The sequence below is a fragment of the Battus philenor genome, unplaced genomic scaffold (genome assembly GCF_028537555.1).
Source record: "Battus philenor isolate CCGP_79_NKW_IND1 unplaced genomic scaffold, ilBatPhil1.0.hap1 SCAF_19, whole genome shotgun sequence".
Classification (NCBI taxonomy): domain Eukaryota; kingdom Metazoa; phylum Arthropoda; class Insecta; order Lepidoptera; family Papilionidae; genus Battus; species Battus philenor.
In genome coordinates, this window is record NW_027181681.1 from 10,776,311 (window position 1) to 10,792,342 (window position 16,032).

Sequence of the window (16,032 nt, forward strand, 5' to 3'; positions counted from 1 at the left end):
GCAAAAACGTTTAGTGTCGTTTGTGACGTTGGTACTCCTGGATGGCGTGTTCCCATACATTATTCGATGGTCGAGGCTGCCATGTTAAAAAAAAAGTTGCTCGCTCGTATTGATTTTATCTTACCGATTTTAAGCGTTGTAATGTAAGAAATGATTAACTTTTATTACCATACCATAATTTTTTATATGGCATATACATTTACAATAGATATGTAAATTAGACATTATATTTATTGAATATTGCAAATATTTCATTTGTTATTAAAAAAGGGCTTCATTTGCAAGCTATGCTCATAGCTCAGGTAATCGGCAAGTAGAACTAGCACTGAGCAGAACACATTGCAAGCAGAACAGATGGAAAGTAGGGCCTTAGCTTTCCTCCGTCTGCGGCGTTAATTCAATCCTGAGCAAAAGAATCATTGCGTGAATTCACGCCCGAGTGACACTTTGATTTTTCTCTTTATTTAATAAGATAATAAAGTCTATATTTCTTATATGAATATGAGAAAAACTCCAATTCACAGCCCAGTAAATACTTTTATTCCACCTTTAATACTCTTATAGCCCAACTAGCATAGTTTCCACTAGACAACTTATCATTTCGTTGGTTATCGAACGAGTGATCGAGCTCCCGATTCACTAATCAAAATGCTGTTTTAACCCCACCACTCTCAATCCTTTTACCGGAAGTTGTCACAAAATAGTGACGGGGTCGAGTAGTGTTGCCATTTTAGAAAAATTAAACTACCTTCTATAAAATTATTATAGGAATACGATTGAAAGTTGTTCTTATAATAAAAATCAAAAATCTATATTTATCCGTAATTTTATTTTTATTCAGTTATAAGCAAATTTTTCCAATGTAAAGTACAGCGTCGACGATGACGAAATAGCCGCGGGTATTTTTTTGCCAGGAAGCTGTCAAATGAAAGATTCAGAAATAGAGACTACTAACAAGCAAGAACAGCGAAGGATGTCTTGCAAGATGAACTTGTTGTCGGAAGTAGCTAAATTTGGGCCGTTTACAACCATTATTCTAGAATCTATGAGGTAGGCCTATGTCCAGCTGTGGACATGGCTATGGTTTAAACGATAATGATAAATAAAAAAGAAAATTTGTTTTCGATTCTTTAGATTGTGAAAATGATAAAATGGTAACATATTATGTTGTTGTTCATATTAAAGATATAATAAATAGCCTTTAAAATATTCCCATTGTACATTTTCACGGCATAAAAATGTGTAAATTTTTCACTTATTGTGTCTTTAAAAGTTTCGGCTCCGCGTGACATATTAAAAGCTACCCGAGACAAAGGCATCGCGTCAAAATGAAAAGCTAAGTGGCGCATTTTTACGTACACTAAGTAATTGAATGTACAAAATCATTACAATTTAATACATTATTATTCTTAGACAAACAAGTTACGTTGGTTCATACTTATATATAACTATAATGTACATTCAAAAGCCCAAATGCTGTTGCCAGAATTAAAAATATAATTGTTTTTTAGAATATGCTATAACACTCTCAATGCTGGCCACTATCGCCATTATACTTTTATGCGAAATCATTCTCGAGCATTCGAATTCTAAATTCGAACGCCGATTTGAATTCGGAAGCCATCTATGATGTGGTTACTGTCGTTATGTTAGGCTCTTGTAAATTTTAAATTCTTTTTATGCATATTTAAATACACCTTCTTCGATCACATTTGAATATCGTCTTACTTAACAACGTGTTTTAGCGGTGACTGGAATTTTGACATAAAACATAAAATATAATATTATTAGAAGTTTAATTTTTATATACAACTACCAAGTTAGAAATGTTGATTCTAGCAAGAAGAGCCTAGCAATACACTCAATAGTTACCTTATTAAATGCTTATTTTACAATGCTACCAAAGTTTTATTACTCGCGTGAAAACCAGAATGATATTCAATCTCAGGAAATAATAATACAACAATATGCTTTTTTGATAAATCTTTTCTTAATATAGGTTTTATATTGATTAGTCAAATTTATGTAAAATTGCGGAATTTTATTACAGCAGTGTACACCTCAAAAAATGGATAAATTATCTTTGTGTTATCGAATACTAGGTATAGCAAGATTGTTATTCCTTCATATTAACATGTTACTCGCGTTTTTTTTTAAATTATCTATATTTTTTTAACATTGTGAGCAATGATAGCCTAGCAGGTAGATTTAGATTTCCGGTATACAATCTTACATCTCACAATTTGTGCAATAATTATTATATATAGGATTGCCACTGATCACAAATAAGTTTCCAAAGGATGGACATCAGCGTCCTCTGCGTACCATAATACCACACTACGATTGCCAATATTTCTGCTAAGCGTGGCGATATCTCTGAGGAAGGCCATTGCCTCACAGTGGACGTGTTTGGGCTGATAAGAGATAGAGAAGAGAGATGACACTGTCATAAATACATTCTGATGAAACCGTTAGTAAATAAATTTTATTAAATACGTCACTTAGGGAATCTCGCGTTCTGATGTTGCAATTTACAATGATTGCTCTTTTTTGTGAAATAAATAGTGTCCATGTCCGCGGCAGTATCCGAACGCCGATAAAACCTTAGTTCTCTAACTAGGCATTAAGCTCCTTGGACATCGTGTTAACTTAGAATATAGAATATTCCTGACGGACTTCACATTTCAAAACTTATTATAATGTCGTATTCCTATAGTTAATTAATTTTTTAAATGAAAAAGTACATATAATATATATGAAATTATTTCGTTATAATGTTTTAGAAATAAACTGCTATTTTTAAAAACACGTTTTATATTTCGTACATTGCAAGAATTTATTAATAATATGTTATTACTTAATTATAATGATTTATCGTAGACGATATGTTTTGTTACTACGTTTAAACAAGCCTGTTTATGTTCTAATTGACATCAAATGTTTTGCTGCTGACATGTATTTTAAATAATTGTGAAGTTTTTATGAAAAAATATTAATTTTATTGTCATTCGCACAAGTTATATTTTATTGTATTCTATTTCTTTGAAAAATACGAAATAAAAGTGCCAAATTGTTGTATCCAATCTCGAATATAGCTCTAAGCAACCCATCTAGCTACTCACTCTTATTTATGCTAATAAACTTTCGTGTTTGATTAATTTATATTGAATTAAATGTCTTATTAAAATACAATTTGCCCAGCACGTACTATTGTTTTCTTCTATCACTTGGATAGATAAAACGCTCATGGATGCGATATAAATTGCTCTTGTGTATTTAACAATATTAATATACAATAATAATATGTGATTACACACGTAAAATTTTGTCCAATATACAATATATTTTTTGAGGAAGACTAAGTATTTTATGTGTTATGTAACGTCGTCATTATTTTTACTCATCTCCGTGTGAAAAGAGGTTTATTATACTGACTTGTAAATGGAACCTGTCAAAATGACATTTTAATAGCAGCACATATCAATCGATATTCGCAACGGAGAAATATTGATAAAACTCATCTTAAAGAGACGGTGGTGTGCTGTTATATAAATGACTTATGGTGAGTGAGTTTTTGTTTAGTTTTTCTTATTTACCTCAGCTGATGGACGTCCAGTACAGGCATAGGCCTCACTCGAATATCTCCACCATGACAGGTCTGACTGGCTTCCCGCAACGACAGGCCACGTCAGCCGATTCGTGATCACCACTCACTAATTTTTCGGCACCAACAGCCATCGCTTGTACGAGCGATATGCCCCGAGCTCTGCCACTTTATAAGAGCAATTCTTCGAGCTACTTCGGTGGTTGGAGTAGTCAGGCTTACCTTAAACACGACGTTTGTGTCTTCATACAAAGAGTGAAGCCTATTTCTAGTCTTTACAATTAAGTCTATCATTAAAAGGTACATGATTTCATAGATGCATCCTAATCAGGGCTTACCGGTTTGTAGTCTCCAATCTAGAACCTTGAGGCACCATCAGTCATCTGTTTTGCACGCTATATGGCATATTAATTGCTACATCAACTTGCCAATCAACAGGGTCGTTTACTTTCATTAGCCTTAAAATCTCATCAGTGCTGTTTCGATCTTGTAGAGAAATATCGGTCAATACCTTCGTTTTCTATTGACAATTGGAGAAAAGAAGTTAAAAAAATATTTTCCTCAATATTAATAATATATACAATAATTTTTTGTTCATTAAAGTCGAGAAGACTTTGTATAATAAGTACATTCAGTATTTTATGTGATATTTCAATATTTTTGTTTACACGTAATATTAAATTTTCCAGAACCATTACCAACAGAATTAGGAGATATAAATTTGGATAACTATTATCTTGACAATCAATTTTATAATACGTTTACATATGTCCATAAAAAGTTTTTGCCGAAGAGTAATAAAAAAAAGTTTAATGATGGTACAGTCCACATCAATGATGTTGGATCAAATGTGCAAGATAAAAGTAAGCAGTACTACTTAAGTCATGGTCGTCATTCGACCAATGAAAAGAAAAAAGCACAGAAAAATCTTCACGATGATTCTGTAGTCGAACAGACTGTAAAGTTTGCGAAACAACTTGCCCCTCAATTAGTACCTCCAAGTAGAGAATTTTCACCAACTCCTGTCTATTACACCGTAAAAACTTGTAGAAAGTCTGGCAAGAAACTTTCACGTTTTCCTAGTACTCAATCTGAATATGAGCTTAAGTTAGATAAAGAGAAGCTTAAACCAGCAAAAAAAGGTAAAAGACTTGTACAAAGTCCAAGAGAAGACATAAGTCATTCTTCACAAGATAATACTTTAGATGAGATACAAACGAATAACAGTTCGACATTCTCACTCTCCGATGTTATTGAAAATAACTTAAATAAGGCAATTCATAGAAAACGTAAACACGATGTAAAAATTAAACCAATCGTTTCAAATTGCATTGAAGGTATAACAAATGGAATTGAGAGTACAAATCAATCAGAAATTAAAATACATATAATGAACGATGCAGAAAAAAATAACTTCTATGAAAGTCTAAGAGTTCCCATAGTAAATTCTGTTAAAGAGTATTTAAACGAAATCAAAAATCCTTCAGAGATTTCTGCTGATTTACAGATTTTATCACAAACCTTGGCATCTCATACCCAAAAAATAGATCATGTTATTAAAACTCTGGACAAAATTGAAAAGAAACTGTCAGAGTCTGGCGATAAAACTACAAGGATTATTATGTCACCCAAACCGATATCATCTAAAGGATCTCGATTAGAAGAACTTGCAGAGGATTTGCCTGAGATAAAAGAAGTAAACACTTCGGACGAAGATGATTACGAAGCGAATTATAGAAAGGCGAAAAACAGTAGAAGTGTAGTTGAAACAATTAATCCCAATTACGTTAATAATTCAAATTGGGTAAAACAATCTTTAGACCACGGTGAAGATGTACCAGTTCACATGAATGCGACGTGTAGTCAGGTAGGAAAACAAGACGCTCCAAATAGAATACCTGCTCGTTTTTGCTGGACCGATGCTTCTAGAAAATTCTAGAATTGCCTATTACGAGTTTTGGGGAAATTTATTAACTTCGGTGGAAGATTTACACTTTATTTTATAACATATCATTGTAAATATATTACTATGTTTCTAGAGTTTAATATTTTAGATTATAAATAATTTTAGTGTTTTAAATATGTTTTATTTCTGTTTAATATAATTAATAATTCATAATTCGATATTACTAATTGTAACAGAATAACAGAATAAACTAGTTAATTAATTCATACTACGGGTATATAATTATATATATATATATGTATAATTTTTATTCTGTCACCGGTTACAAAACCCAAACCGTGTATTTCTCAATGTATGTTACGTTCTCCATGTAACTTACAACTCAAATAAAATATATAAAATTGTTTGAAATATCAAGATAATTTTTACTATTTCTTAGTTTTCGGCTTATTTTTATAATACGTACAAGTATCTATAAGATATATTTTGTAGTATATTCAATAATGCACTTTAAAGAGATAAACGTTAATGTCTTAGACTATGCCATTACATTTTTGCGGCTACCAAATAAGTATTTAGGAATTATCAGGCATGTATAATGCAAAATATTCGAATATTTTAAGAAAATGCTAATACTGACATTTTGATTTTATGAAAAACGTTTTCAAAATTAAACAAATGTAGCGTTCAAGTTCTGCTATATTACGGCCTAAATCGTATTTACCTTAATTTTTTTAAATTTCTTTTTCTTTACCTTTTTGTTTAGTTTTGGAAGTAAAAATTCTTTATGTATCCTATAAAACTATTTGTTTTTTAATTTTTGTTTCTCTATATTATTGTTTTTTTTTCCCCTCTATTTATTATCTACGGTCGACAATAAAGTGTAAATAAATAATTTAATCATGTTATTGTATTGCATAAAAATAAAATGAACATATTCAACTTTGGAACTTTGAAAAGAACTGTTATTATTTTTCATTTTTTATCTATTTTATTTTTTATATCTACTCTGCTTCGCAAAGTGTTATAGTTTTGGTGAAAAATCTGGAAGAAACACCACAACAATACATATTTTAATAATGTTTAACAACACAGATTTATACATATACACTGTAAAATGTAGCCTAAATGAAATCAAAATAATCAAGTAACATAATTACAAAGAATTTCTGTCATTTAAATATTCGTTTCTTGAATAATAAGGCTATTTCGTTGATTCCTTTTTAATATGCGCTTTGAATTTTGTAAACAGTTCCGCTTATTACAAATATGTTGTATATTGTTATATTGTCTTTTATTTATTAAATGTAAATAGGTATTAACACAATCTCATTTTTAGCGTTCATATTTCGTTCTGTATATATCTACACTAAATTGCTTTTAGCGATAAAAACCGCTAATTGTTACACTACCAGTATATAGTCATTGGCATTTTGGTGATAAATTCTTTGTATCTAGAAATTTAATCATATTTATATTATACGTATTATAAAAACCTTTTATTAGTATATGGTTAGGAAAATACAATATTATATTAAGTCTAGATTCAGAGGTGGCTCACCTTTGCAGTAGACGGATCAGATGAGCACTTTTACGAAATCGCTTGCGATATATCTCGGAGAGAGAATTAGCGGAAAATAGATAAAATATCTCGCCTACAACACACGGCTAAGAATACGAAAACTGATTTCGTTTGGTAATATTAATTAATATAATAATAACTTTATTGGGTAATTAAAAATGCATTTGTTGGATAGCGTGCCCCAGAACGGTCACCCAAGAGGTGGATAGACGATTTGAAGGTCGTCGGATGACGGTGGATGCGAATATATATATTATATATATATATATATATATGTATATATGTATATATATATATATATAATTTACATATGTATCTTTATTTATACATACATATTTCTCGCGTAGTCCGCAATGCGTTTTTTGAGAAATTCAATAAATTCCATTCTTGGTAATTGTTTTTTGTCAAGTTATTGTGGGTCAAATTTTATACATATGAGGGATATATATTAGTTTGTAAAGGTGCATTTTTAATATAACTTACTCAACGGAATTTCGTAGAATCGGTTCTTGGACGACCTTTTACTAACAAAGGGAATATTCATACTAAATTTTAAGTCTCTTAGCCACATGGGTTTTAGAAATATAAATAACAATAAATGAATTACATATTGAATATAGTTATTAGTTTTTGCGTTTATTCATGTATAACTGCCTCCCGGTCCCTTTGCGAACCTAATTAGTAACCAATGCACCTCTTTGCGGTTAGATTTTCCTATAATCCTTTCTTAGCTGATTTATACTTCGCTGAAAAAATATTACCACCAAATTTCAAGTCACTTCATAATATATTTCTATAGATATCATGATGAGTCAGTGTATAGGCGAAAATTCGGATCGAAATTCATGAGAAGGGCCATGCAACAATTTATTTAGTCAAGAAGACAGATTTCATTTAATGCAGCAGTCAAACGCACCATTGCAGTAATAATGTACTAACTATACTTGGAAGGCATCAAATCTGAATAAACTTTGATGCAGGTAAACATTTCCATTCCTTCGGCGTAGTCATTAAAACGAATAAACAAAGAGTTGTGGGTCCGTCGCGCATCTCAACGTCCGTTGATATAAAGCGGTCGGTGTAAATATATTCTGCAATCCTTTTGCACCTTTTTTACCTCTGACTGACACCTAAAACATTAACATTATTTTTTTAAATTCTGAGCTAACCTATTTTATATAGACTTGGTAATCTTGGGGCAGGCACGTAAAAGAATGGAAACGTGAAGCCAACTGGCATAGTTTCACGTCTATTGTAATTATCAGATTCTGCCAGTTTGATGAAAGATCTTAGAGGGCACCTGAACTTAAATTTAAGTTTCTATGCTTGAAGGTATTCCTGGTAGATTATTAGCTCGGTTTGTTACAAATTATTACTATCTCCTTTCAAATTTATTTTTAATTTTTTTTATCTTGACTACAGTGCTGTTTAAATGACATTTGTACTATCGATAATAATAAATAATAGTGTAGGTTCGAGGCGGCAGGGTAAAGCGAAGATCGAGGTCTCTGTTGAGAACCTAGGCTCGGGGCGTTTACATAATACTATGTTTTCGGATTGAGAGACCACAGAGTTGTTTGATCGAGTAGGCGGGCGCTACATGGAGTGACCATGGGACCTTGCCTCACGCTATCGCTAAATCAAATCAATTGTTAGCACAAATTATTAGCGTACTGCCTGCGTACAAACAGTATTGAAAGCCTAATTTATTTATGACACCCGCAGTGACGTTACAATTTCGGGTTAAATAATTCTTTAGTTTTGTGTATTTATTAATCATTCTCTTTCCTTACTTCACAATTTATGTTACACTTTCCTTACTTCCTTCATATTTTCTTTTATTCATTATGCTCTGATCTTCTTTAAGCACTTCACCTTTTTTCCATCATCTACATTCCTGGTAACATCTAACTTTTATTACGATATCTTTTTATTTTGTTTTTATTTTTACTTTTACTTTTATTTATATATTTAATTACATCGATTAATATTTTGATATTTTATCTGACCTTTTATTTTTATTTTTTAGTTTTATTCGTATCGACGGTCTAACACACGGCTACAATACGGCTACAATATTTGTTTACAAAAGCTAAGAAACGCAGGGCGACATTTATCGTAGCCCATGAGGGAGGCCAGATATTTATCCTATATTTTCTTACCTGTTTCCACCTCGTGATCAAAATAGAGACAGTCAGCGCCATCCAGTACGCTATAGAGATGCATGAGATAATAGTGCTTACATTCGATTACATTAAGCATTTTTTAGATTTCGGTATGAATATTCATTTACGTAATAATAGACACTAATTATTTTTATTTATATTCTGTATAATCGAGGATATTTCGTATACCTGGTAACTTGCTCAGTCCTTTCTGTGAACAGCCAAGAAGTATAACAAGATATCGACGTCATTGTTTCCAGCCAACTGTAACTTAGGAGTCTTCAAGATATGAGTAAATAAGTTTCTTCTAGGTAAGCATGTACCATCATAGGTCTTGTTAATGTTTAACATCAGACGAGACAGAGGTCAAAAGTATGTTATTTTTCGTTTATTAAAATAGCAAGAATAATGATCTGGATAGTTTCGAAATATTTTGTTCACTAACTTTATGATACAGTTACCTATCTTAGATGCTTAAATGAATAAATACAACAACTTTTTCGGCTCAGACAGTTTGGAAAAAATGTTGCAGATATATACTATATCATATTTTATTGTCAAATGTGTACAGGATATTTGGAATGCACTCGATAATACTGGTGGCCAAACTCTTTAACAATCCGAGACATATTTAAAGTTTAAAATATTTTGCGGCATAATATTTTTTTTTGCAGAAATGATATTGTCATCTTAAAAATTTTAAATATTTTGCGAGCCTAAATTTATTACGTATAGAAACAAATACGTATTTTATGTTTATAAATGATATTGAATGTAAAAGTATAAATAGGGGTATAAAATGTGTGTATTGTATTTAGATATTTTACTTCACTCGATAATTCGTTAGAATTTGTTGAGTAATTGTTGACAGCAATTTTCGATAACACTTCCTGATTCTGGTTAGTTAATACAGACGACAATATAAAAATAAAAAAAAAATAAAAAGGAACGTATACATCTATGGAGAACCACAAAATAATTCCACAAAGAGTCGCATCTGGTTTTCGAGCCGCAGGTACGCTCTCTCTGGTCTAAAAAATGATTAATTATTTAGTCGAAACTAAACCACGTACGGCGGTGACGCTTGCCTATATTTTACTATGAGTTTTTTAGAGATTTACGTAGTTTTAAAGCAAAAGTAATTTTTAATCAACTCGCGAAATGTATTGCTTTTAATATCTATCAACCATAAATTACAGTACCCGGTGATAAATATTGCAACATCGACCTTTGGAAAGAGACAATCGGCTAATTTCGGCTTCGTAGAGCGTTATCTCTGTCGCACGAAATACAGCGACTGACTAAACGTCACATAGGTTGTGTGGAACAGAGATAGTGCTCTACGAAGCCGAAGTTAGCCGATGGTGTCTTTCCAAAGGTGAAAAAGTACTGTAAATGACATAGCTTTCTCAAAATTTGATATATATATATATATAGCCTTTTAATAGATTGCACCGGTTGTAACAGTTGACGAAAGCGGTGTTGCATTTGAAGTTTTCAAACAGCCCCTGTTTACTGTAACTTATTACGACTCTGAAACACTTAAGTAATTTCTTTATAATTTCATCAACTAATACATATTTTTTACATTTCAATACGTCCTAAATGTAACATCATATCTTTTAATGGCATAGTAATTTGTGTATAAAGTATGTGATAAGTTGTTAAGATAGTGTGTAAAATTATTTGCATTCCTGTGCGTTTGTACAAGGCATAAGCGAATGCTGTTTAAAAGAAGACAGTAGGTTTATAAAGAGAATATATATACAAAATAAGAGATTTAGAAATAATATTAGATGAAAAGAAGTGTATAAAAGAATAGTAAGAAAGAAAGTCTTTAGTACATATCATGCAAAATAAAGTTTAAAAAAAAAGTGAAGCTATGAATACATATGTAATAGCAGTATATCTTTCGGTTACCCTATAGTATGTCAAGCTGTTGCGAAGAAGCATAATTAAAAAAAAGAGAAGTTGAATAGAGATAAAAATGCTAAGAATAAGGCTCACTCACCAAAGTCTGAGCGGCTGCCTGGTGCTGTAAAAACAGACCTTAGTCAGTTATGCCAGAAATAGAAGATCCGAATGCCTCGAAAGTTAGAATAAGGGAAAGATGAGTCGGAGAAGAGAATGTAGTGTTATGTTCACGTCGAAGTGTAGTGTTTATGTTGTATTCTGTATCCTATTCTAATTAATCCAAATTTAAAATTTAAATCAACATAAATAAATACAGCAGTTCACCTGATGGTCGATGATATTAGTCGACAACAGCTACCACGCAGTCAAATGTGGAGATGTACCAATATTTCTGAAAATCCTTAAATTGTATCATCATCATTATTGTAGCCATCGACTGCTAGACAGGTGTCCTCAATAGATTTCCAGCATGACCGGCTGAAGACGGTCTGTATCCAGTATTTTATATATTTATCAAAGTCTGTACAAGTTGTGGGTGGACGTCCTAGGCTGCGCTTGCAAGTCTGTGATCTCGACTCTAGAAATATCCTTTGCCCATCTCTTCTATGTGTGTGGCCTGCCCTCTATTTAATGGAATTAGGCGTTACCTTGTGAAAGTTCATCCTAAGTAAGAAAAGGACTAATATTTAGTCACTTCCGCACATGCAGTGGTAGTCGTGCAACAAAGTGCACCGCCCGCCAGCCCGCTGATAAATGCGCATGCGGCAAACAAAGCGAATTACACAACTGCCACCGTTAATTCACTCAAGTGCTTCACCCCTCCACGGGGTATCTTCAGGAGTTATGTTACACCGATTAATGCCAAACACTGAGATTATAGATATATAGACTCTTAATTTTTTTGCATAGCATCTGATAAATTATATAAACTAGGATTATTCAAAGAATTCTTAGTTTTTCTTTTTACGTAATATACCACAAAATGTTTCACAAGTTATAAAAATGGAAACTTCTTAATTTTAATTCCTGACGATTCGAATTATGACAGATAATAAATAATAGTGGTAATAAGATTCAGTTCACTTATGGAACTTCTCGTCATTCCATGGATTCACCGCATGGGTGCCAGGTTCATTTGTTGGAAGAGGGTACAGTTGCGAATGCGAGCCGCGTAACAGGTTTAAGGAGCCCTCTTTGCAAAATATTGGCATTCCGCTTCATCGACCAGACTCTTTCACCTAGAATCATCCGGTAGTACAAGATACCCTGTACAGGCAAACCTATGTGGGATTCCTACCAACTATAATCTTCTTAGTGGTTGTCCTCCTTCCATCTCCCACACTCCTACAGAACTAGCAAGTGCCCTTTAGTAATTTATTAAGACAGAACCTGTGTGATAGCTGAACCACCCCTAGCATCCTCGCTGTATCGCAGCAGCATGAGATCATTTAGCTTTGCTGCCCTTCTCGTTAATTTTATAAATTCTCACCAGAGTAAAAAGTACTTATATGTTATTATTTGCGAGTACTAACATGTTAACATACGTTATATAAACATTACTTAATTTTATTAAAATTTTTCTGTTAAAGAAATAACACATGTATGTTCTGTTATATTAATCTTATCTATATATTTTACTGAATAGGAAATAATTTGAAATTATATGATTCGTATGAAGATATATACTTACACGAAACCGAAATAAGATTTGGTTTTTATGATACAGTCATATTATAAAGCAAATCGCGAAAAGGATTCATTTTCCATAAACATGAATAAACTGGAAGACTACTAAATTAACATACGTTATGCTAAGTTTGCGCATGAAATCAATATTCAAAAAGATGTCTGACTCTCCATTATGTTATAAAAAAACATTCTATACAGCACCTATAATATTAAATCGATTTATTTATGTGTAAATGAATTATAAAATATAGTGTTATTTACATTATTCTAAATGCATTTGATGATTCAATAGTTAATGGTGATATTTTAAAAAAGGAACTCGATTATAATCCTTCACTTATATCATAAAATTTAAACGTGGAATTATACAGTTTTTGATCAGTGTCGAAAAAAAAAAACCAAAATATTTAACTTAAATTAAACTGGAATTCCAATTCTTAAAACAGACAAGATCTGGAATATAAGCAGCGTTTGCTACATTTGCAATAATAAAACGCCATCGTGGGAAATCATATACTTTTGCGTCTTGTTGGTACACTAATGCCGACGTTTTATGTTGATTGACGATTCGAAAAAATAATTTGATTTTGATTTTTATGACTACTGTCCATAAACATAAAAAAGCTTAACGTAATGTCGGCAATGCACGTAAATATGCTGAAAGAAATTATAATTCTTAATAAACGGGTTAAGATTTATAATGATGAAGCCATAATAAAAGTTGTAATAAAATATATTTTTTATTATCAGATTTATAAAGTTGTATTTTTTATTATTATATGTTTTAAATTATGATATAAGTATACAATTATATTAAAAGAACCCTATCATCTATACCGAGAATATGTGATGTCCAATTTACTAGTCAACAATGCCTAAAGTGTGTTACTATAATACTACTTGCGACGCTGAAACGTGGTCTCTGCAGTGGAGACCGCTAGCAAGCTTAGTGTAAGATGTCCACATATAACGTGGATAGATAATCTTGTTAAGGTTATCGAAAGACATTCCATGTAAGTCGATTCCAACCATTTCTATTAGAAGTGTCTGGTGGAGGCCTATATTCAGCTGTATGACATCTTAGGGCTGAATTAGTGATGATGACGATATACTATCGATGACATAAATAAATAAATATCAACTTCAAATCTTTTTAAACAAGAACGAGGTTACTTGTCAATGTGAAATACAAACTCATTGCTGAATGAGAAATAAACAAATGAATCGAAATGAAAATATTCAGGTCACGTGACGAAATAATGACATGGTAGACAAGCAAAATGGAGGTAAATCACTTAATTTTTGGTGAAGAGCTCTTTAAAATTGACACAATAGCGTAACTTCGAGAAGGCTTCGACTGAAAAAATGATTCACAATTTATGATCAACTTAAATGAGTTTTTATAACATTCAGAATAGCGAAAATGTGCATTCACTTTAATTTAGTGTATAACAAGTAAAAAAAAATTACAAAATGTTATATGTAATTTTATATTAAAAACAAAGAAAGAAAAACATTAATTTTGCCTAATGAATTTGAGATTTTAATTATCATTTTCATGCTAGCTTTAATTTTGATTGTAGATGTTATTGCAATTGTAGTTTATATCAATGTTAGAGAACATCGTAGATCATCGAGGACTCGTAGAGACGAAATCGGAAAAGGAACGTGAATTGAAGAGATATGAAAGTCACTGATATAGGCCAGGGAATTGGCGGCGGGGAGGCTATATAACGCGTGTAACAGATGTCAATTGAGACCTTAAGAGTTTTAAGAGTGGAGACCAGCCAAAGCAGCGTAGGACTTCCGCCCACACGACCGTAGGTGCCTTAAGGCTTCTTTCGACCGACAGGAGTAGACATTCTGTGGCTGAAATTATGATTGCCAAATACCAAGTCCACTATGAAGGAATCAGAAAGGATTGTTCATTTGAGTATTTCCCTTCCATTCCCTTGGTCCCTTTCGTCTTTGGGTATAGTTTTTTCTATTGGCTTCCGTTTGTTTGGGATGCCTCTTGTACCTTATGTCTTAGGTACACAGAGATATTATAATGATAATAATTTCTTCAGAGTTCTATTATTTACATTCTATTCTTTCTTTCATCTTAAAACTTTACAAGTAAAAAGTATGAAGGTAAACTTTCGAATTCCTGCAGCAAGAACGCGTTCTAGATCTCTCTTCTTTCTATCAACGGCTAAGACAAATATCGGTAAACGTGCACCCTTATACAAGATGTGCAACCTCCACAGTTCATATAGCGATATTGATATATTCTCTTTTTTAATTGTAACTAATTTTATATTTCTAAGTTAGTAATATCTTACTGCCTTTTGTTACTGTTTATCTCCAATAAAGTAAAGTAAAAGTAAATTTCAATTACTTTCTTCTTTTATTCCTTACAGATTCTTTCATTCCTTTTTATTCTTTGTTCCGTTCATACCTAATCTTACTTTCGTCGCCTTCCCTACCCGAATTTTACAGGTTTTGTATTACTTAATCTTAGTCATTTTATTTTCTTATGCATTATGTATATATATTAAATTTTACGTTTTCATTATTGGGTGAAGTTTGAGTACGGGAATTCATTTAGTTTGGTTTAAGATCGTCTTTCCTTGGACTTTTTTTTTCTCTGAAATGTAATTGTGTAGGCGTTCGTTCCACGCCCAAATCAACATTATGGAATTTTATCCGGTGTAAATCCAACGAAACCCGTTCCAGTTTAATTTATTATAAACTAGATTTATTCAAGTCTAGTATATCTATTTTATATCGTCTAGTATATAAGTCTATCTGATATAATAATCTAGGATACCATTCTATAAAATTACCGTGGGGTGCTTTGTAAAAGGAATTATATCCCGTTGAAATTTCAGACGGGTTGCGCAACGACCGAAGTCATGCGCCCATTATTAAGTTAAGAGCTTGGATCCCGTCCAAACGCCGGCATCGGAGGATCTTGCAGCTTAAATGACAATAACTAAATCTACAATGCTCACCTATTTGCAAACTGCACGCTCAATTAAGATACGACGACGGTATAAATGAAATGATTATACGTCTGTGTTAGGGGACGTGACCTTTTGCCATAACACAGGTGTCTTCACGATGGTGTTCGTAGAATCACGTCCATGAGATTCATCATCAGCCGTAGGAAGTTCACCGCTGAACATAA

General features: G+C 32.1%; 1 protein-coding gene across 1 annotated transcript in view; it reads right to left on the reverse strand.

Moving 5' to 3' along the window:
* The window catches only part of Nckx30C (solute carrier family 24 member Nckx30C), a 124,539-nt gene that overhangs the window by 94,926 nt on the left and 13,581 nt on the right, over positions 1 to 16,032 (reverse strand). Inside the window, exon 2 of the mRNA XM_068764351.1 lies at positions 11,269 to 11,292. Coding sequence (XP_068620452.1) covers positions 11,269 to 11,292 — 24 coding nt within the window. The remainder of the gene's footprint in view (positions 1 to 11,268; positions 11,293 to 16,032) is intronic.